At 39.6% G+C, this 24,262-nt stretch overlaps 1 protein-coding gene across 1 annotated transcript in view; it reads right to left on the bottom strand.

Annotated features, from left to right (window-relative positions):
- PREX2 (phosphatidylinositol-3,4,5-trisphosphate dependent Rac exchange factor 2) overlaps nt 1–24,262 on the bottom strand; it is a 296,072-nt gene that overhangs the window by 165,217 nt on the left and 106,593 nt on the right. The window contains exons 8-11 of the mRNA XM_019548936.1: nt 21,133–21,236; nt 13,295–13,444; nt 8,009–8,153; nt 4,046–4,146 (exon numbers count right to left, since the gene is read on the bottom strand). Coding sequence (XP_019404481.1) covers nt 4,046–4,146; nt 8,009–8,153; nt 13,295–13,444; nt 21,133–21,236 — 500 coding nt within the window. The remainder of the gene's footprint in view (nt 1–4,045; nt 4,147–8,008; nt 8,154–13,294; nt 13,445–21,132; nt 21,237–24,262) is intronic.

Genomic DNA, 24,262 nt, shown 5'->3' with positions numbered 1-24,262 from the left:
ATCAAATAACAAGATAAAGAGTTTTTCATATAATCATGCATTTAATATAATCATGAAATATCATCAATCATGCAGCCTTTTTCAGTTAACTTTCCACTGAAGTTAACATCCTGGTAAAAAAAGACCATTTTTCTTTTATTGTTTTTATGCCATAAGGCCTAGGTTGTTCTGTTCAATAGGAAAGATGGTCCTGTAATTGTCATGCTACCATGGAACTTGGGTTCAATTTATTTCTCTATCCCAGACATTCCTCATGATTTCTGAGACCATTTTATCTTCCTATGCTGCAGCGCTATGTATGCGAAACAAGGACTACAGTACTTCCCTTTTCACCAGGGCATTGTAAAAATAAAAAGTATTAATTATGATGAGGTCCTCTGACTTTGGTAACAGGAGACATATACTATATAAATGACCTATTCTGTTTGAAAAGTATGTTTAAGAAGATAGCATATCACTTTAAATAATTACACAAGCCATTTATAAAAATAAAATGCATGGTACCAGGTCAAACTGACATTATTTCTCAATGGAGGTTTTACCTAAGTGATGTCAACATTTGTTCCATGGAATTTATTCAGCTGTTTATAAAAAGTAAAATTTCTTTTTCCCTTTGTGTTCTGTTATGTTCTTTAATCTATGCTAACTGAATGAACAAATGACTATCTAGTATGGAACTTTCACTGATGTTAAAATGAATTATACGTACACCAGAAATACACCAGATGTCCAGGTCCCTGAGGACTGAAAAAGGGCCAATGTGGTGCCCATTTTTAATAAGGGGAGAAGGGATGAGCCAGGTAACTTTAGGCCAGTCAGTCTTACTTCTATCCTTGGGAAAATACTAGAAAAAATCATCAAAAAGCACATTTGTGAAGGCCCACCAGGGGAAATAATGCTGAAAGGAAACCAGCATGGGTTCATCACAGGTAGATCCTGCCTGACAAACAGGAGCTGAGGTTGATGTCATCTACCTGGATTTTAAGAAGGCCTTCGACATAGTTTCGCATCCTATTTTCATAGGGAAGCTAGCAGGCTGTGGAGTGCATGCATACACAGTCAGGTTGGTGGCCAACTGGCTTAGGGACCACACCCAGAGAATGGTACTGGATGGGTCGTTCTTGGCCTGGAAGGAGGTGGGCAGTGGGGTCCCACTAGGTTTGGTCTTTGGACCGCTGTTATTTAATATTTTCTTCGGCAATTTGGACAAGGGTGTGGAGAGTACCCTCTACAAATTCGCAGATGATACCAAGTTATGGAGCAAAGTTAACACACCGGAGGGCAGGGAGCAGATACAGGCCGATCTGGACAAGTTGGATCAATAGGCAGAATGAAATAGGATGCAATTCAACAAAGATAAATGTAAGGTACTTCACCTACGGAGGTGGAATCCCCAGTACACCTATAGGTTGGGAAATGACCTCCTCAGCAGCTCAGTGGCTGAAAGGAATCTTGGAGTCATAGTTGAATCCAAGATGAATATGAGCTGGCAATGTAATGAGGCCATCAACAAGGCCAATCACACCTTGTTGTGCATTAGCAGATGCATGATCAACAGATAGAGGGAGGTGATGCTCCTCCTCTATGTAGCACTGGTCAGGCCGCAGTTGGAGTACTGTGTCCAATTTTGGGTGCCGCACTTCAAGAGGGACACAGAGAATCTGGAGAGGGTTCAGAGGAGGGCCACTCGCATGATTAGTGGCCTCTGTAAAAGACCCTATAGGGGAGGTTGAGGGATCTGGATCTCTTCAGCCTTCACAAGAGATGTCTGAGGGGAGACCTTGTAGCCGCCTACAAGTTTTTCAAGGGAGGACAACAGGGAACTGGTGATGCACTATTTACCAGAGCACCCCAGGGAGTAACTAGGAATAATGGGTGCAAACTAGTGGAGAGTAGATTCAGGTTAGACATTAGGAAGACATTTTTTACAGTAAGGGTGGCCAGAATCTGGAATGGGCTTCCAAGAGAGGTGGTACTATCACCTAACTTGGAGGTCTTCAAGAGGAGGCTAGACAGTCACCTGGCTGGGGTCATCTAACCTCAGTCCTCTTTCCTGCCAGGGACAGGGGGGTCAGACACGATGATCCTTTGTGGTCCCTTCTGACTCTACACTCTATGAATCTATGAATAAACTTATTCATGTCCAAACAACAAAAAAGAATTCTTCTAGATTCCTCAGTTTTCCAAACTACTTAAACAGTTCAAAATCCAGAGAAGCACACAAAAATATGGATTATTTTCTAAATTATCCAAATCACACCATACTGGTAATCTTTTTTAATTTTTTTCATAAATTATCCATTGACTGGAACTTGTATATTCAGAAACGGGGAAAATAAATTAAAGAAAGTTATAGAGTTTTGGGGACATTAAAAAAAGTTTTTTGTGCAAGTTTTAGCATAATGGTTGATCTAGTTCTTCTTTTAGACAGGGTGAGTTGAATATCCTTGACATTTAACTGAATGAGTTGACTTTAATGTTATTTTAGTAAATACAAAATGCCTTATTGTGTTGAAAGGAAGCTTACATTTATAATCATCAGGGTAACTGATCCAGCAAAGCAGCTCATCCCTATAACTGATAATTATGAGCCTTCACAATGTCAAAGAAAATGCTTCCAGGCTGGTTTCAGCACTGCACCAAGCAAACATATTTCTCCTTGGAGCAATATTTTTTTTAAAAAGGAAAACAGACCTTTTCCATTACCACAGAATCCACACAACTAGTACAATGACCAGCACAGATATAGTCTGTACTGTTAAAATAATGGCCACCACAGTGAAAAAAAATGACAGACAGTGAATATCTGAATATAGCAAAGTCCTTTGAAATGTTCGCAATGTGCATAACAACAAGTTTTTTTCTCTCTCTCTCCTCTTTTACTGTGAAAACAGATGGTTCATTCAACCTTATTTTAAGAATTCTATTTTCACCACAACACAGCTGGATCCACATACTAATGTAAGTAGCATGTCTGGCTCAAACTTCTACACTCTAATATAATTACTCTTTCATCATGAAATCACACAACAGTCATTTAACTCTGTGTTGAAGGAGTCTATAAGTATATTTTGGATACAATTTAAAAGATCAGTAGAAGAACTGTGGGCAACAAAAGCCTTCTCCTGACAAAAAATTCTGTTTGTAGAAAATACAAATACAATGCTGTCTGACAGTCTGAATGCTTGTTTAAAAAAACAATACACACCACTGACATTAAAAGGTCAAAAACTACATCAAGTGCAATGAATAACCTGAATAACATTTAAGGTACTCAGAGCTAAATATCACCCTGTCTCTCTCACTCCTTTACCAGCCTGGTAGCAAAGAACTGTGATATCATCTGAAACCCTCATGTTCCCTTGGCCATTGCAAAATAGCTTTAACTTTGGGAATAGTACAATAAGCAAGAACATTTCTTGATACTCATTTAAAACCAGAAACCCACCTGCCTCTTGAACAACTTCTGAGGAGCCAGAAGATATTTAATAAATGCATTGTTAGGCACGAGATGACTGTAAGTATAGATTCATCATTGACCTATTTATATTAGCATTATAACGTAAGATTATGATTACTCTAGCTTAATTAATGCCCCCATTGCTCATGTAAATAATAGCCCCATTCAAAGTATGCTTTCTAAACCACTTTAGGTAGTTTATAATATCTGTATCAACAAGTAGCAAGGTAATTAAGAGATGATGAGGAAAAAAGCATTTTTGCAGACTGCTGTTAATTAATGCTTTGGGGGCACTGAAGTAATCTAAAAGGTCCCAGAAGTTAAACAGCACTAAGCAGTCAATTACAGAAATAATGACCTGTGAAAGGCTATACATGTTCCTCAAACAAACTAACATTTTCCACAGCTTGCTCAAATAGTTCTGGCAGTACCGTACTCCAGAAGTGTCAGATCTTGTGACTTGACTTGAGGATGAGGGCAGGAAGAACCCAGTGAAAAAAATGACCCATGCAACACTTCCTTAAGGACATCATTTACGTGCTCCATAACAGAGGTGATCATATGTTGAAATAAAAATATATTTACCATGGTGGATAATACCATTGTCTAGTAAAGCTTGGCCAAGATGTACACCTTCTTCAGCTTTGTGTATCTCTCCAATTTCCAATAACCAGGACACAAACTCACTAGATTAAAAAAAAAAATCTTTAATTTTTTTAATTTTTCAGTTCATTTCTATGTAACATCACATACTGTTTTTCTCACAGGTGGCAATGTGCAGTATTCATATTTATACAATATTCTCCAAAATATTCTGCATAAAATCTTTCTATCAAGTTTTCAGTTTTCACTTGTATTTATTATTATAGGAAATAATGATAGTACTGCATATTACTAAGGCTGCCCAACACCTCCTGTTAGGAGGCTTTCAAGTTGCTTGTAACTTTCCCAAACTAACTTTTGAGGCTGAATTTTTGTAATGTTTTTATTATTTCAAATTAAAACTATTCAGCCTTTTTTGAAAATAAGACTAATTATATACATTATCTTTTATACACACAACTAAATTCTGGTAAATATTTTATTTTATTATAACCTGTAGTGTTCCTACAGTTAGGTGGAATGACTTGAAATTTGGCAGAGGTGTTTTTCAAGAAGATACTTTACACCATAAGTGTGAAAATCTGACCAAGTTATATATCTTTGCACATGCTCTGTAAAGATTTGCAGTTAGGAATGTCATCTGCATTGAGCATGCTTCAGCTGGGGTTGCTCTATAGGAGCTGAACAGGAACTTCTTTGCAGGTCCATCTTTTGGCTGCTGTGGGCTATTCCAAGTCCAGGCACCATAAAATTGCTCTACAGTGTGGCCAAATATAATAGGCAAGAAGCTGTCTTACGTGAAGGCAAAGAGGAGTACAGAGAGCCACAGGAAAGAAGAAGAGAGTAAGGGTTTGGAAGGGTATGGGGGAAGTATAAAAAAGGGAAACTAGCACTGGAAGCTGAGAGTCATACTGGGACTGGCTGGACAAGAAGATGGGATTATTAACTGGGGGGAAGCGGAGATGAAAGGGTCTGAGTGAATATGGAAACAAGTCAATGAGAATGTAGGATGTAGGTGGGTGGAGCAAGGGCACAAGACTGGACATAAAGCCCAGGAAAACATTTAAGGAATGAGGTCCAGCAGGGATGGACTGGAAGCAACTGGAGATCAGGGATGTGTGAGGGGAAAGACAGACTGAACAAGCAGGTAAGACAGGGAGACTAGAACCTGGTGGGAAATAACATTGGGAACAGGAATTCAGGATTGAGGGAAGAAACAGCAGAGATGGAAAGTCTGAGGATTAGTGATTGGAAACGGCTACAGGAGAAAAATGGTACTGGATGAGTGACATGATGAGTTAGGAACAAGACACAGACAGGCTATAGGATGAACCTGCCTCAAGCAAGAGATTGGATTACATGACATCCTGAGGCCCCTTTCAGCTCAACTTTTCTATGGTGCTATGAATAGAATCTGGCCCATGGAATGCTATATGATGTTAAATACTCTAGAAAAGTATGGCCTTGAAGTACCCATTAATTTTTCATGCCTAATTTGATCTTGATCTTTCAGTGCTCAATTGCTCATCCATGAAATTGAGATAATACTTCAATTCACTTCATAGGATTGTTGTGAAAATAATGTTTGAAAAATAGAGATGTTACAGCAATAAGCATTATAGAAAAGAATGGAAGTAAATTAATAATTCTGTCTTCAAAACAGTTTGAATAGTATCTAGTTAAATAAAAAGACACAATACCATACATTGAACATAAAGAGAAAAAATGTATTAAAAATTGCTCTTTAAAAGAGCACCATTCACTTTGTGCACCAAGTGAGACAGGTGTGCTATAGAAAGTATAGCGTGTGATTCTGAATTAAAGACTAGTTTGTTTGAGGAACATGTATAGCCTCTCACAGGTCATTATTTCTCCAATTCATAATGCATAATATAATGCATTGTAAGGTACTGGCAACCTTCATTCATTTTATAAATTTTGGCTTCTTCATTTTTCAACCTTAATAATACTTGTTTAAGGTAATGTTGTGTATATTGTAGACATAGCTTGCATACATATGTACGTATTTGCCTACATACGCAACATAGGAGGTGATATTCCCCAAGATAAACTATAGAACGTTATGATAAATGAAACCCACAATTCATAATGCTCCTTTGACCTTTGTACTTGCACCCCGAACATTAATTAACCTAAATCTTTCTCAAGACTTTGAACAATCTTGTCACAATACAGCCTCTCCAGGGATAGCTGTGATGTCCCTAGGACCCTGTGACCATGCTGACTCCGCCCTATGGGTGCCTACTAATGTTGCCTCCCATGTCTTCCTGGTTTAAATAATTAATCAGGAGGCTGCCTTCAGATTGCTGCTTGGTCACAGTCCTGACAGGCTCCTCTAACCTCTGTGAGTTGTTGGACCCCTTACTGGGTCCACACTCAGGAAGTGCCTTACAATACTCCAAAGCCTTATGGGTTACATGTGTGGCTCCAAAGCTTCTCCTTTACCATGCCCCATGCCTCACAGGTGGCGGTGGGGCTTTACATGGTAGTGTGCCCCAATGAGGCTTTCTCCCCAATAGCCTCAGCCATCGTCCGCCAGATTACAGACAACAACCAAAATATGAGCCCCTGGGCTATAACATAATACAAACAGTACAGGGTGCACTCTGTCTCTTTAAATGAGGCAAATTTCTCCCCAAGTATTAAGTACCTCATAGCCCAGGGTACCTGATGAGCTCATGGAGCCCCATTAGTCCTGTAAGCAGCATATCAGGAGGCCACTGCATCTCTGGGCAGTTCTTCTCTGCAGGAGCTCCTTCCCTTGGCAGCTGCCAGAGAACTAACCCCTGCTGGCCTCAGTCCTGGGGTTTATATGTGCCCATGGCCCTGACTGCTTCTGGTCAACTGACCAGGTGCAAGTACGGGCTAATTCCCTCATTAGCCTGCTGCCACAGTAACCTGCACCTGTGGAGGTTCTGCCTGGCTCCTAGGGCCCTCTCACTAGGCAGTTTCTGCCCTTAAAGGAGCAGGCACACCTTAGTGCCCTGCAACAAATGCCCATGTTATTTTTAAGCCTACTAACTAGGCAAACATTTCCTTTTGTATTCCAAATACAAAATTTTCTCCCAACATTATACTGAACTTGCATCTAGGACAGCAATAAATACTCTAGGATGAATGAATGGGCTGAAGTCCTCTATTTCACAGATTTCATAGACATTAGGGCTGGAAGGGACCTTGAAGATCATCGAGTCCAGCCCCCTGCCCCAGGATTAGGAAGGCAGTTGGGATCATAGGATCCCAGCAAGATATGCATCCAATTTTCTCTTGAAGGTGTTCAAAGTAGGTGCTTGAACCACCTCCGATGGCAGGCTATTCCAGACCTTGGGGGCTCGGACAGTAAAGAAATTCTTCCCTATGTCCAGCCTGAAACAGTCTTGCAGGAGTTTATAACTGTTCAAACTTGTCATCCCTTGGGGTGCTCTGGTGAACAAACATTCCCCCAGATTTTGGTGGACACCCCTTAGAAACTTACAGGTGTCCACCAAATTGCCCCGAAGCCTGTGCTTTCCTAAGATAGAGAAAGACATGAAGGGCTCTCAGTATACAAAAAAACTGACGCCCAAACAAATAAGCAAAAGGGGGCCCTTCAAAGATCAGATAAGCAATTTTGGAGTTATCATAAACCAAATAAGGAGAAAAAATATTCTAACTTCAAAAAATAAAACAATTAATCTGAGGCAGCCTTGTGTTTAACAATACGTTATAGCCATTTTCCAAAGAAATTCAACTTTGGAGTAAGATTACACCTGTAAATTTCAGTAAGATTGCTTTAAATTTTGGCTCAGTTCATGAATAAAATTAGGCATGTGAGCAAGCTGCTGTGAATTTTATTTAATAAATAACAGTTTGTATATAGTGACATAAGAAATTAAAATAAAATTCTAGTAGGTTAAAATACCAGTTATAAAAAACGTACTGTACCTTCCAAGAAAGCACTTTGGGAAAGTGGTTAGTTTTCTTTTCCTGTCTTTGATCAGATTTCCTTGTTTGCACATCATTTTGTAGAGTCTCTCTCCCTGCTCTGAGATCATCACCCAAGTATCTTGTTCCATGCCCAGTTTTAAACCTGCCAAAAATATTCTGTCAGTTATATAAATTTCCCAGTTATTGTCTTTATTTTTCAAACTGCATCTATAAACTAATAAGCATTAAGGAATCAATATTTTAGTGAAAAAGGAATCACCAACTGGACACATTAAATAGTTTTGGACAGCACTTCACTAACAGTAAATTTTAATCCTCTTAAAATATTTATAGCGAGTTTTCTATAAATTCCTTATTATAGAAGGGCAATGAATGGTATTTCTTGACCATACATACCCCTACTTTTAGGATAATACAATAAAGGACATTAATGTTATGATTTCCATTTACCTCAATTGAACATATGCAGTATTTCTCCTTCAAGATTCGGAGAAAGAATTACTTTTCACCTTTTATTGGGTTATAGATTGATTTGTAACTACACATACAGTACCTTAAAAAAACACCTACAAATATTAACTAATTAAACCAAACACCCCTTTACTATGACCAGGTAAGTTTAAATTAGTTCAATTCTACACACTGAAATTGGTGCTTTGATTTTTATTCACTTCAGAAGACAACAGAGGGTGGTAGAGTGGGGTTAAGAATTATATAAACTTTTCAGTTTGTGGTTTGTTAATCTTTCTCCTTGTTTTTTTGCTTCTATTTTCAGCATATTACAACTATTACTGAATAAGAGAGATTTTATTACTCCAAATATAGTTTTCTCTGAATTACTTTTAGGCTACTTATCAAGTCTTGTGCTCCTAGGGAACACTGGAGATCTACACGGTCAATCTCCTTTATCTAGAAAGAGTTGCAAATTCTATTTAAACACATAAATCTGTGCATTTTTTTTTGCTTATTTTAGACAAAAATTCTTAATGTATCTGTTTTTTCAAATTTAAAAATAATAAATGGAAATCTTCAATAAGAATAAGAAGTTGCTACTTAAAAATTTTATTAATTCTGCAAATACATATAAGATGAAGGTAACATTTGTGAGAAAAATACAGCATGTATGGACAACATGTGGCACATGTGCCACAAGAGCAGCAGTTTAGGCAGGGTGCACAGGAGAGGAAGCAGAAACTAGAGCAGCAGATCAGGTGGGGGACATGGGGCGGGGCAGGGAGTGGAAAGCAGAGGTGTTTGTATAGGTAGGGAAAGAGGGTCAGAGTGGCACTTATGGAGAGTGCAGGGCTAATTTGTGGCATGCCTGCCAAAAAGGTTGGTCGCCACTGAAATATAGTATTTAACATGGATAGAAAGAGAAACATGCACCTGATATTGTTAATACAAGACAAATAGCTTAACCAATACACTGATTTGCAACAGAATAGAACGTAACCAAAACACTGTTCTAAGAATTTATAGGATCTGGATGCACTGTACTTTAATCAGTTGCCGTCATTCTTTTAATCAGGTAAAATACATACATAAAGCATAAATGTACCTTTTTATTAAAGCACTAAAAACAACTAAAATATCTCAATGACTTCCTTAGGTGGTTGCATAAAGAGAATAAAAAATAGTGAAAAATCTTTTTTATCTATTTTTTCTGATTAAATCTGAGTTTTCATAGCACCAGAAAAATACAGATATACAAAATTGTCCTAGTCCATCTCTCAAGTTTGAGATATAAAATCTACAGTAAATCCAATATTTCAACTACAACTTTTGTGTGGATTTCAGTTATAAATATAAGCTGAGTTTCCCTCAGTACATTTCACTCAGGTACATTTAATATAGCATTTCAATCTATCTATTCTGGAAGAATTGCCACTGCCAAAACATATGCCTTCTGTTTAGAAGAGAAATTAAAAGAGATTAGAAGAGTGGGTCGCCACCCCAAAACATTAGCATTCTCTCAGTTCAAGCAGTTCCATATTTTTCTCCTACTTGTAACAAATCTCTTCTGTACTAATCCAGCTTGACTAAATACAGGCATTCAAAAAAGCCTGAGGCAGATTAAAACTAATTTACATGGGCTTCTCCAAGTGGACTAGGCTAGTCCAGGAGTGAACAGAACACATGTTCACCCTTGGGGGTGGGGGTGGGGGGGAAGGGGGACCCAAAGGCTGCCTGCACTAACCAAGGCTATCAGGCTGGGGATGTTCCTGCACACCTCCCAGCATGCCAGAGACTGCCAAGGGCACCCAAATGCAGCTGAGCAGATGCTGCCCCTGATTTGGCTGCCAGGCACATGCCCCTACTTCCTTCCTTCTACAGAGCAGCTGGGCCACCCCTAATTGGTTACTGGACACACACCCCTAACCCCCTTCCAGGAGAGCCCCAGAGTGGGTCATCATGGTATGTTCCGCCCATCACTGCCAGCCGGGCTGCCTAGCACACTAAAAGGAATTGCACCAGGTGCCTGCTACTGCCACCTGCAGTTCCTTGGAGCTCTGAGGGGCCTGATCCTTCCTTCTGTGGCACACCTCCCCCCATCCCCCCACCCCCCACACACCTAGGGACATTGTGTAAAATGGAGCTAAGGACAGAAGATTTGCTGGCTGGCTCTGTGACAGCCTGGGGGAGGGGCCCACTGTGTGCTCAGCCAGTGCAGCAGAGTCTGGCAAAATTCTAGCAGGCTTCCCTGCAGGAGGCTAGAGGGAGCCTGCAAAGCAGCCTGTGATGCCAGTGGATGGTGACCCAACATGAATCAATAGGGGACCTGATACAAAATTTTGATAGACTGGTCTAACCTAAACCAACAAAGTCTGATACCTCATCAATCCAGGTCTACCTTAGACCGGATTCCGCCATCTTTAAACCAAAACATGTGCCCAAAACATCTGTTCTGTTGCAGGTATAGAAGTTTCCAATCACTTATGCTGGTTTATACGTAGAGTTTGTACCTGGCCTATATGTACCATATGACTACTTCCACAGGTCAAATTCAGGTTGAATGTCCTGATGACAATGTAATCAGTTTCCCTCCAGAAATGAAAGCATCATATCATAAACAACTTATTAGATAAAACTTTTAAGGCAGTCAGGGAGATGTTTGTCTAATTATGGTTTTATAGGATCATGACATATATTCCAAATTGTTCTATCTAACAGAATACCAATGGAGTAGAAAAGCAACAGTTATAGTAACTGCACAGTTTGTGAGGGAAAGATAAATCAAAGAGATTTCTTTTATTAATTTTTTTAATTGAAACAAGATGATTAACAGAAAAATAAAATCAACAGACTATTAGCAGGAATAAACCAATCTCTAGTTATAATGTTATATCCTAACTCCTACAGGGGATAGGAAAGACATAACAAAATTCTTCAAACAATAGCTACCAATATCCTAATTAAATGAACTGTGCCTGTCTTGATTTTCATGAAGTGGACCAAGCTATTCTCAGTTGTGCATATGCAACTGCACAGATTTCAAAAGAGTTGCACACATCCAAATGAGCAGGTTTTGGCTCTGCATCTCGCTAAGTAAACATAGAATTAAAGCGCCTTTATATTCACAGTGAATAGGAAATTGTTTATAGTTACTTTTAGATGGGATATTTGAATTTTAAGAGATATTTGCTTGGTTGGTGAGTCATCTGACATCCTGCTTGTAATTAAGTTATTGCATCCTGCCTCATAAGAGAGGTGTTTATACAGATGTTTGAGGAAATATCTAGTTTAAAAAATGTCAGAACAACATAAATTTTGAGATGATTCTAGGTTGGGACCTCATTCACCTGTTCCCCTATTTACTTTACCGTTATAGCTTAATTATTTCTTTATTGTAAAGTCCCATGCTGAAACCCAAAGCTATAAGATATGCATAAACTGGAGTTTGGTTCAACTCAGTAAAGGCAGCAATTAGATCTGAGCTTCACTCAGTAAAGGCACCAATTAGATCTGAGCTTCACTATATTTGGGGGAGGGGGGAAGGGAAATCAGGCCCATCTTCACTGAAAGCAGCTTGACGGCTAAATTTTATAGGACCAAAGTACATAATATGTATTAACAGTATGTCCTACAGCTGTCAGGAGACTGAGGAAATTAGGTTAGATGTTAACCAGGCATTGAGACCACATTGGCCTCAAGGCCACATTGACTAGAACCTCTCCAACCATTTGTATAAACAGCCCTAAACCAGAAGCAGAAACCACTCTTGTTTTATGGACTGGCCTTCTGCACTAGTTTCTTCACTTACCTCCTCAACTGCCAAGTTCCTGGATGTCTGCAAAATTTCTTCACCAATATTTATTATATAGCACCTAGATGCTCCAGTTGCAAACAGGGCAACTGCTACTGCTGTACAAATATACTATAAGTGCCAGTTCTTGGCCTTGAATATCTCACAATCCAAATAGAAGAGAAACAAAGGGTGAGAGAAAGGAAGTATTATTATTCCCAATCTGCATATGGGGAACAGAATACTTAAGGAACTTCCTCAAGTCACATCAGAAATGCGTAGAAAAGCCAGGACTTGAAAACAAATCGCATCAGTCCCAGACTATTACCCTGTGCATCCTACCTTTCATCCCCAAGAATCCATTATGTGTTACTCTATAGTATAGCATTTTTGCTGAGGAAGTGGTGAAGGAATAGGGTTGGTGTCCTACTTATTTCTGACACAGGTTACATGTGGAGGTATACACATTTACTAGTTTTACTGTTTAGAAGATAGCCTTTGCTTAAAAAAAAAAAGCAGAATCCTGAAGAACAGGTATGCCAGCAGATGGTATGCCACTGAGAATATTGTGAGGACAACTAGCCTGAAACTAGAACATTTAGAGGCATCATTTGAGAGTTATTTGCATCAGATGGTGGATCAGCTGGACAAAGGACAGACATGGCAAACCTGCTCATTTCAAAGACATTAGTATCTAATCTTAGCATGGAATCAACAGATACAGACCTCAGTGGAGCCAGTTTATTCCAGCTCATGATCAGCTTCAAGGTCTATTAAGCCAAAGAAAAAGGCAGGTTTCGGACTCCCACAGAAGCACAAAATATCAATACACCTAGATTCTGTCTTGTTCAGCAAAGATTCCTTTCCTAGATGAAGTTTTCTTTTTTTAAAGTCATTAGTTAACAAAATCTCCACAGACCATTTGACACAATGCCGTAAGTATACCTTATCAAAACCTGACACCTGGCTATATATTTTATGAAAATAAAAGTTCAATACAGCCTCCCTGCAAGGAAACAAAATAAAGTTTGTTAACCTACCTTTTCTTCTTTCTCTTTCCTTCAGAATAGCTTCTAGCCATTCTTGCTTCTCTTCAGGAGTTTTTGCCATGCATACAAACCATTTGTTCTTTGCTGTGTTGTGAATCTTCCAGCCATTAACAACAATGTGGCCACTGCTATGATAGTCCGCTAGAAATGCATAACAAAAATCATTTAATAAGAATAGCCTGGAATGTTTTAAAATAGCTAATACTAGAGTTTACTGGTCCCAGATGCAGTGTTTACACATGTATGCAGGACTGCAGCATGTTGAGCTGGGGCAGTGCAGCCCTAGCTGGTGGGGCAACCTGGGGGTCAGCCTGCCAGCCCAGGGCTGGTCCGACCAGGCTAAGTGTGCTGTGGAGGGGCTGGCTGGGGCATGAGGGTGCTACAGTACAGGGCTAGCTGACAGGCAGTACCTGAGCTGTAGCATCCTCATGCCCCAGCCAGCCAGCCAGCCCGCCCTGCCACTATGTACACATGTGCTGCAGCAGAGCAAATAACTTTGCCATAGGCTAGTACTTCTATCAGACAGTACTAGCCTATGGCAGAGTTAATCAGTTTACTTTGGCTTAAAAGCTGCTCCACTTGTGTAGACACAGACATTTTACTGAGGAGCTAACCATGCAACTATTATGTAGATGCCCTTCAGTGTAAGCTTATCAGGTAGATGTCCCCCAACCTAAGCTATATTGAATCTCCATACATTGTATTCCTTGCAAAGCAATCTTTCAATACATTTACTGTTTTTGAATGGTCCTAAACTGTCAGCCTTGGAGTATGAATTCTTCAATGAATCCACATAACAGATTTAGTGTAACAGATTCAGTATAAGCAGCTTTCCCATATTATGTTACCCAAGTATCTTGCCATCAAACCTGACCCAGATGACAAGGGAAAAGAAGGTAGTTCAAATCTCTATACCTATACAGTACTTGAATTCCAATTAGACTGATAGAAAGACAGCTTCTTAATTACACTAATATTTTTAAGCTGCCACTGTCTCCTGGTTAAAGGGCCACATAGCATAACCTAGCTACCTCCAGTTTTAGGGCTAATAAACTTCTCTTGATTCACAGATTTTCTATTAACACTAACTGCTCAACAAGAATGTATGGTCTCTGCATTAGATTCCACAGCATTCAGTGAATTTAGTGTTTTTTAATGTAAGAGAGAAAGAATTCCCTACCAGATGGCACAAAGGATATAATTTAGATTCTAAATGCAATAGCGTTTGATTGTACTGATTGAAAATAATTTACCATAAAAAGCTTTAAAAGGTTGAAAAAAATTCAAATTCAATCTGATACATAAGCAAATAAGACAAATTGTGCCAGCATATAGCCTTATTGGACTTATTTGAACTGAAGTTTTCTCCAAAGAATCAACAAAATGACTAGTTAAACTTAATGTGAATATAAATGAACAAAATAATTATATTTGCTTTGATTTCAAAATCAAATTTATCTAATGCCCACTTTATTCAGAATATAAGTGTACAATTGGCACAGAAAATAACATTTATCATAACTTTTTTGGTTCCAAAGTTTTGCATTTTCACATATTTCAAAATAACCCAGGTTTATCTTATGAATAACAATTTCCTGTTAATATATTATTCATTATTGTAACTTTTGATAATAGCATTTCAGTCTTTGAATCTTATCTGGAAATCCATTACCAAGCAATCTTTCACAATGCAACTAGTGCCATTGCCTACAGTGAAAGTGCTTCAATAAGATTATGTGTAGTTCCAGGAGGCAGTACTATTTACAAACCCATAGTAACAAATTACAACAAAATAATTATATAGAAACCTAAGTTAAAACTGGATTTATCACCACTATACAATATATAATAGCAAAGGTTAACAAACTCTTGTTAAGGAGCAAGAGAAAGCTATGGCCTGGCTTGAACCACCCTAATAGTTTCAATAATTTGCAAATACTTTTTCATAGTTCAGTCCAGTTTTTTAAATGAGATGGGATTTTCAAAAACTGAAATCTTTGTAAAAACGCTTGCTGAGAGTTATCATAAATCTCAGCAGACATGTTGATATCCTTTCAATAACTCTGCATTTTAATAAGATGGAACACAGCCAAGTATTGTATGCACAGCCTGGGAAATGTCAGTAACTGCCATAATTTGTTGTTCAGAGAATCTGAAAACTGATGACTAAATATTCAGCTGAAGAGTGACTCTTGTGTTCAAAAGTGTATAAGAAAAAGCAAAAAATGGGAAGGAGGGGAAAACTTATGTTAATTAATTTTACACTATCATCTTTCTTTATAATATTTACAATTTTTTTAAGCTGCTCATTACAGCAATACCTGAACACCTCTAAAACAAATAGCCATGAGAGGTACGGAAACGGTATCTCTATAGGGAATTGAAGCAGTTAGGATTATGGCTGTTTACAGATGTAAAAACAAAATAATAAATCCAAAACGGTGCTTTACTTTAAACTCAAAGCACCCCTGCGCTGAGCCCAGCACATGCCCAGAAGAGGCATCTCATTAGTTTGACCCAGCTCACCCAAAGCACCATATACATCAGGCACTTTGGTGGGGCTTTTTGTCACTTTTATCTAATAGCTGATTGAATCAGCTATTAGATAAAATTGCCAAAAAGCCCTGCTGAAGCGTGCGATCTATACAGACACTGTAGAGTCAAGTCGAACTATCCTGCTGCTTCTTCCAGTAAAGCACATTTTCTATTTATTTTTCACATCTGTCAGCAGCCCATGTGGCTATCCAAAGGTCATGCAGGAACTCTACAGCACAGCCAAAAAGAGAATCCAAACTTTCAAAGTACCGGACTGGTATTATAACCAGAATCTAATAGTCCATTAGACTGGGAGTTGGTAAAAGCTCCTATAATCCAAGTTGCCTAACATTATCATTACAGATGATTCTTGTATCTTTTTAAGAAACTCTAACTTCCTTTTGCAGAAGTCTTTGAAATTTGAAAAATGGAAAAGTGTGGTAGAGAAATGCCCTTTCTTTTTCTCATATAATTCCATTCAAGTCTTGCTGAGCAATAAATTGCTGGTGTCACCATTTCCTTTCTTTTGGATTTTTCCTTTCTCTTGGCAGCATAATTAAAATAGTATTTAAATTAAATATGAACATTATATCACTGGTCCCACCAAAAACAGCAACAGCAATAGCAAACTATAGGAAAGTACTGGCTGAACAGCTATACCAGAAGACAGGAGAGTTGAGCCAGGCTGATTCTTTCCCAGACATCCCCACATTAAATAGTTAGCCCTTAAGGCCCATATTCCCCACTCGGGACTGAACTTTCTCAACTCCCAACCAGAACTGGAGAGATGATAAAGCTGAATGAACCATGCAGCCGTTTATCTACTGTCCAAATCCAGCACATAAATAACAACCTTCCATTCAGCTTCACTGACAGAGCCCTGGGCTGTGTTGCTGAAGATTCAGGATACATAATAAGTGACTTCCTACAACTGTACATAACTTTTTTTTTCCTTGAGGAAAAGATCATGACATTTTACAGAAACTATTTTAAATAAAATTAAAGTTGCAAACATTTGTAAAACACTGTTAGGAAACTCTAAATATAAAATTGCCTGCACAAGATTAATTCTACCCCTTGGATGTATGTTCACACAGTCTTTACCTGCATTACAACTGACTGGTTGTTTTATTTATGGGAGGGTGGGGGTACAGTTAACAGCATGAACATTTTGGGGTAAGGGAGGAGGGAGAGGAATTAAGATTGTGTAAACAAACATACATCTGGCATTTCCTAACTTCCATGTGCATAAAGCCTCAATAATATTCCTTTAACATCATTTGTATTGTATGTATTTACATGTTTTCAAACATGTTTAAAAACATTTTTAAAAAACTGAATAAAAGACAGACCATACAAACCTTAAAAAGACAAATAATGTACATTCTACTCTAATCAGTATAATCAGAAAACTGACACCGTGGCTCATGATTTTTGAAACAAAAACAAAATGAAAAGCTTCCATAAATTGTGCTGCTCAGCCAAATCTAGCTTCATCAAAGAAAAAAAAACAAAGACTTTTAGAAAAAGTATTAATTTCCTCAGACTTGTCATTTGCATTACAATAACTTTTACCCATGAACCTCTCTTTCAGAAGCCTTTGCTTCTACTTACAACAATGAAGACTATGACACTATCTTTCTTCATCTGTCAGTCAAACTATCCCACTAGAATGTTCTCAGTTACCAACTCCTCCAGAACCACTTGATAGACCAATGAAGTCAAGGGAGGTATGTCAATTTACACCAGATGAGACTCTGACCCCCATGATCTGAAAAGAACAAGGTTGTCCATTTAAGCCTTGCACACCAAAAATATTGCCCATCAGAAGATTTGAAAAAGAAATCACCTAGAACTCTACTAGCCTTTATTATTTTAACCAATACATTTGTATGGTGATTTATAGAAACAAAAAAACAAGACCCATGTTCCCTATAGCTTTCAAACTAAATTAAAAACCTGAGAAAATGATGGCCATTGATTAATAAAGGGAAATAATAATTTAATTCCCAATGCACAACCAATATGAATTAAATGAATTTTGAAAGAACATGCCATTACATTTGGGAATAACACATGGCAAAAGACAGAAACGTATAGCACCAAGTAAGAGGTCAGCTGTAGAAAGCAAGATAAATAAAATGGGTTAAAGATAAAGCACTGAAAGGCATCAAGAGGATGAATTGGATACACTGAAAGACATGGGAACACTTCGAAAAAAGGTATAAGGACATGACTGGGCAAGGAAGAAAGGACGCATGTCAAGGCACACAACAAAGTAGCCCAGTACTGATTATAAGAAAGGATGCATATAGGAGAAAGAACTGCAAGTACTGTCAAGAAAAGAGCTCTGTCTGGGGACCTGGAAATGAAGCTTAGGCTTTTCAATATCATATGGAGATCCAGTAAGAGGATACAAGCAATGAGTGATAGGCAAAAACTGCAGGAAAGAACAAATATTTTAGCACACTGGTAAAATTAATGAAAGGGAGGGTGAAGTCAAGGATTCAGGAAAAGAGGTAAATTTACCGTAATTCAGGAATGAGAGAGAGAACCAACAGTGAAATCTGGTGTCATAGGCCTAGGAAAAAAGGTAGGAGTGGATTTTGGAAATGTCAGAGACAGAAGTAATAAGATTTGTTAAATGAGGAAAGGAAGAAGGAAAGGTAAGCCCAAGCTATATGTCTGAAGTGACAAAGGAGATAACATTTACTGTGGTTTTCAGAACTGAGAGAGAGATTGGGTGACCATATGAGAATGAAAATGAATACTTGTGTCTAACTAAAGGTACATACAGACATTCAGAGAGGTTAGAGTTAGACTGCATTAAACTGCATTAAAATTGCATTAAAAATGGCCACCCAATCTAACTTAGTTTGCCCAGGTGCAGCCCTTACTCTTAGATCCCTACTTTAGTAGATCTAAGTGAGAACTGTACAGAAGTTCAGGAAGTTTAGATCAATCTAAACATGGCTGATCTGATCTAAATTAACTGTACCTCTGAGATAGGCTGACTTAAATTGGTCTCACTGGACCTGATCTAACTGAACTTCTGTACAATTTCCAGTGTAGCACCCTCAGACCTCACTTTCCCCTGCAATCCTCTCCAAGCCCCCTAATTACTCCCCCATCTCAATTTACCTTAGAACAGGTGGTCATTTTTAACTCAATCTAACCTCCCCCTATCCTCCTGCAATGTCTGTACATACCCTAAATTCAGCTTGAAGAGCCAGTATGATATCCAAGACAAGCCAATGAAAGGGGAGGAAATTTTTAAGAGACTTGAAAAAATGGGGGGAAAAAAGATCAAGGTTTGGGAAGCAAGACAGGACAGTCATAAACACACCAGTGATATGAGAGATCATATGAGCAAGTAAATTTACCCATAGGATGAAGATGATGAGGAAAAAATATGGGCTAAGCAAACAACAGATAGACATAGGAAAGGCCAAAATGTTCAGACCTATTTCTGCTTTGTTTTTGTTTTTTAACAAAAAGTATTAATTCTGACCAGATGTTCACCACAATAAAAATCAGCAATGGGGGTTGGGAATACAAGACAAAAATGAGAACAATATGAAGAAATCAGAGAAACTAGATTCATTCACATCAGCAAGGCCAGATAAACTTCACTCTACAGTACAAAAGGAATTAGTTGAAGCAATCTCTGATCCATAAGCTATTATTATTAAGAATTCATAGAGAACTATAGAGCAGTCATCCTAATTTTAATACCAAAAAAGATAGTGGAACAAATAATTAAATAATCAGTGTATAAACACCTAGAACAGTGGCTTTATAATGCTCTCATAACATTTGTGAATTGAGGGACACCCCATTTAAAAAACTAATGTATTTATTATAGTGCTAATCTGCTTGTAGAGAGGCTAGGAAGGACAAGGAGCAGCTGGACAGAAGCACCTGCATTGCAATGTGTGGGGGGAGGAGGAGCAGCTGGAAAGGAAGAGCCTACATTTATCTCATCACTCATGCTTATCTCCTCTGTCCCAGCATCACCCTTCAAAGGCTGCCACAGCACTCTGGTTGAGAATCACTGACTTAAAGAATAATAAAGTGATAAGACACAGCCAACATGGATTTGTTAAAAACATGTCATGCCAAACAAATGTAATCTCCTGCTCCTCCTAAGCAAACTTGCTTAGCAGATATGAGAAATACAGTTGATGTGATGCATCATAACTTTTGTATAAGATTTTTGATACAGTCCTACATAACAGTCTCATAAGAAGAGAAGAAAAATGCAGTCTAGGTGAAAAGAGATACTTAAAGAATAGTTACCAACAGTTTACTATCAAGGTAGGAGATTTATATAAATTGAGATCCTGGCAGGGTGTGTTACAGGACTCTAATCATCATGAGCAGATCCAGGAACACTATGATGTGGAGCAGCCACATCACCCCACCCCCATGGAGCCGTCCCTACTCACCGTTTGGTACTTTTATGAATTACTTGGATCATGGAGTACATTTATCAAATGTGTGGATTATACTAAACTGGGAGTGGCTGAAAGCACTGTAGAGCACAGCACAAGTCTAACGGCAAGTTAAGGAGACCCCTAGTCATATGCAAAGACCAGGGAGCTAATTGTTCCTTTCTGCATGACACTGATAAGGCCTTCGATGGGCTTATCAGTTTTGCCAATCAAACTTCAAGAAAGAAACAAGCAAATCAAAGTTTCAAGAATGAGGTTGGGGTGGCGTTTTTTGGAGGGGGGGAAAAAGTCGGGCTTTCCATTAAAATTTTAGTTTGAAAACCAAATTTTTTACCAAAATATTTTCAGTTTCAGTTTCAATTTCTTAAAAGTGAAAGCAAGTAATATTTTATCCCACTCTATGCACTGTATTTTTTAAAAGTCGTCTAAAAACTAATTATGTTGCAATTACAGCATGTAACTTTCAAAATTGTTTTTCTGAATTATATAAACAGATATGTCCCGCATAAAATTTACAGAAGTGAAATACACAGTCTTAGTCAAGGAAATAAATATCAGCCTAGCATTTCATCATCATAATGACTGTTGCCAGTCTAAGTCAGTCATCTGTGAATGGCTGGCTAGAACAGTGACTGCCCAGAAAATAATGTATGAAACCAATGATACATTTCAGAAGCACAGTGTTAATGGAACAATCTGCCTCTATCCTAATTTCCTGTAAATCAGCACTCTCTTCTCCCTCAGAATGCCAATGAAAATCACTCACACTTCACAGGAGATGCCTGGAGCTGACAAGAACAGGCTCTGTAGGTTATAACTGATAAGGGCAAATATACTCACCTGTACCATCATCTACATTCTCTACTTCCATCACCTCTGTGTTTATTCTGCCTCGAAAGAGATACCGATGACCATCAGTAGATGCTTTGCTGTTCTTCAATCGCCTTAGAAAGAAAAATGCACAAAAATTGTCAAAACAGCACATTTTGTTTCTATTACTTTACTACTTGCATGTATTACAATAATGGCTCGAGGCTTCTGTAAAATGCAAGACCAAACTGAACTAGGGCCGTAAAACCCAGAGGATAGAAATAACCTGCACTTTATTATGAATTAGTACAATTTTGTCATCACAGTACTATCACATGGTTCAGGTAGCATAAGTCCAGGAGGAACTTAAATTAAGATGAGTTCACCCTCTGTGTCCCCCACCCTTCCCATTCCCATTCTGGTCCCTTTTTACCAGTTGCTCAGTTTGTTAATAAATAACCTATGGGAATGAAGTATCTCATTTTTTATCATAATCAAAATAACAAATCATTTTGGCATGTTAAATATTTTTTCATCCATTCTGTTTTATCAGCTCATGATACTTTTTGAACTGTTAAAAATTCTGCAGCTTTTCTCATTTCTCTAAAATCAAATTCTTTTCTCAGCTTCAATTGTGTCACATTCCCTGGACAAGGAATATGTTCCTTTTTATTCCAAAGTGAATGACTTCAAGCACATCATAGTTTAGGACCGTGATAGCCAGGTGGTGAATATACACAGTAAGTTACTTTCTTTAATTTTCTGGGCACAGATTTTGCAGTATAATAACTACATTAACAGCCTACTTCAATATGCATATGGAGCAGAATTTCTTCAGAGGGACTTACTTAATAAAGCATCATTCAAAAACAATTTAGGAATAAAAAGTTATTAACCATAGAAAGTCTTATTGACACTGCAAATAATTTCTTCTTCAAGTATTAAAAGAGAACATGACAAGCACTGTAAGCAATATAAGTTTTGAATTCCGGTAAGTATACATATCGTTCACACATACCTTTACACAAATTCTCTCTCAAACAAAAAAACAAAAACCAAAGACAAAATCCCTAATTCCTCCTCCTTGGGCCACCTTTCTTTGAACAGGTCAGTTGACGGCTCATGTGACTGTGCAAGCTCTGCTGTAAGGGCGCCCTCTTATCTCACCTGCCACGTCTTTGATGGAAAAATAATGGGAGGATGCCCATGACCCTTCACTTAGTCCTGGCTCACTGAACCTTACTCAAGCTCTCTGATCTGTAGGCCCTATGGCAGTAGGGTGCTGCACAAGGCACCTCAGACCTTATGGGCTAACTAAGTGGCTCCAACCACCCCTTTACCACGCCCCATGCCTTGCAGACATTACATTGCTCTTATGCTCTGTTGGGACCTTGACTGACTCGGACTCCGCCCCTTTGATATAGCTAGGCCTTCCAGCCTAGACCCACTGTACTGGGCCTGGATTTGAGGCACTGGCCCACAAAATCTTTTTATTACAGGGCCGCTGGCCCTTGCATCTTCTAGATTAGTTCTAGGGACATTATGAAATCATGATATTGTAGATGTTGTGGAAATCATGAAATCTGGCATGCAAAATCCAGCAATGTCAGCAAAATCCAAAAAAGCCCCCCAAGCTTAGTCTAGTCAATCATTAAACAATAAAATGCTACCTAGAGGGAGCCAGCAGTCCTCCATGGCATTGCAACCCAGCCACGCAAACCACTGGGGGAAAGAAGGAGGGAAGCTGCAGGCATGAAGGGGAGCATGACTGCTGCTCCCACCCTTCACTGCTGACTGGCTAAAAGGGCTGCCTGTCATGTAGCCCCACTGCTCACCACCAAATTGGCAGAGAGAGGTGGGGCTGTATGATGGACAGCCCTTGCAACCAATCAGCAGTGAGAGGCAGTGCAAGCAGGGTCCCTCAGCCAGAGGTATAGGGGGCCCTGCCACAATCAGCCTATGAAAATGGAAGCCAGCCCCATTATCTCCCCACAAAATTGGCCAACCGCCTCCTCAAGTTGGGTAGACCCCTAGTTATGTCAAGCAAATTGTACATGCTAAACAAAAATATTAAAGTTCATAGATACTGATCATAGCAAAGGTCTCCAAGCAAAGTCTTTATCAGTTCAAAGGTGACAGGTATTGTTTTACTTTAAACATACCTACCAGTCCCTGTGACATTCCAGTCTCTGCACTCCTGGAAAATGAAACTGTTTCACTTGAAGCTGATCAAAGTATTTTAATATTATAAAAGCCTTAAGTCTGACTTTGTCTGTCTATCTGTCCACACTCTGATAGGCTGATTGACAAGCAACCAATGAGAGTGTGAACAAGCATTCCAACAGGAGCTGGCAGTGGTGAAGTGCTGCCATGATGGCAGGGACACAGCAAATGGAGGGGTGGGCAAAGCCAGTGCAGCGCCCTGCTCCCTGGAGGCAGGGCCAACAGAGTGGCTGGAACAAGGGGGTTGAGGCCTTGCAAGTGATGGCAGCAGCAGCGTGGGGGGGAGCAGGATTGAGATGCCACAGGGGGCGCCAGGCCACTGGCTCTGGCCTCAGCCTGCCCCCTCCCCTTCCATCGTTGTTGCCTGCAGGTCCCAACATGGCAGCAGTGTGGGGAATAGCAGCGGTGGGGAGGAAGGAGAGTGGGTCTAGGCCTGATGTGGGGAGAATGGGACCTGAGAGTGGGGAGAAGATGGGCCACTGCAGTGGGGGGAGCAGCAGGCACAGGCCAACCCAGCAACGGTTGGGGTGATGGCAGGTACGGGTGCTGAGCTAATGCTGGGGGAGTGGAGGAGGAGTGGGACGAAGGTGAAGGCAGGGAGGAGGACTGAGCCAGAGCCAGAGGAGAAGCCGGCCCACCACGGCCCTGGGATGAGGGGAGCAGTGGGCACAGACTGATGCACCAGCAGCTGAGGGAGGGGAGGAACAGGCCTTCTTCCCCTCTTAGGCCCGGTCCCACTCCTACCCTCTCCCCCGTGTTGGCCCCAAGCCCACTCCTCCCATCCTCTTGCCGCTGGGTCCGACAAGTCCTGCTGCTCCCCCCACCAGCAACCCAGCTTGTCCCCAGACTTGGGCCCGGCCCTCCCCTGCATCAGGCCCAGGCCCACTCCTCTCCTTCCCCCACCTCTGCCACCACGGAGGGGAGTGAGTCTGAAATG

This window comes from Crocodylus porosus, unplaced genomic scaffold (assembly GCF_001723895.1).
Source record: "Crocodylus porosus isolate Cpor-Errol unplaced genomic scaffold, CroPor_comp1, whole genome shotgun sequence".
Lineage (NCBI taxonomy): Eukaryota > Metazoa > Chordata > Crocodylia > Crocodylidae > Crocodylus > Crocodylus porosus.
Note: the sequence above shows the minus strand (reverse complement) of the source record. Positions and strands in the feature narration are given on the sequence as shown.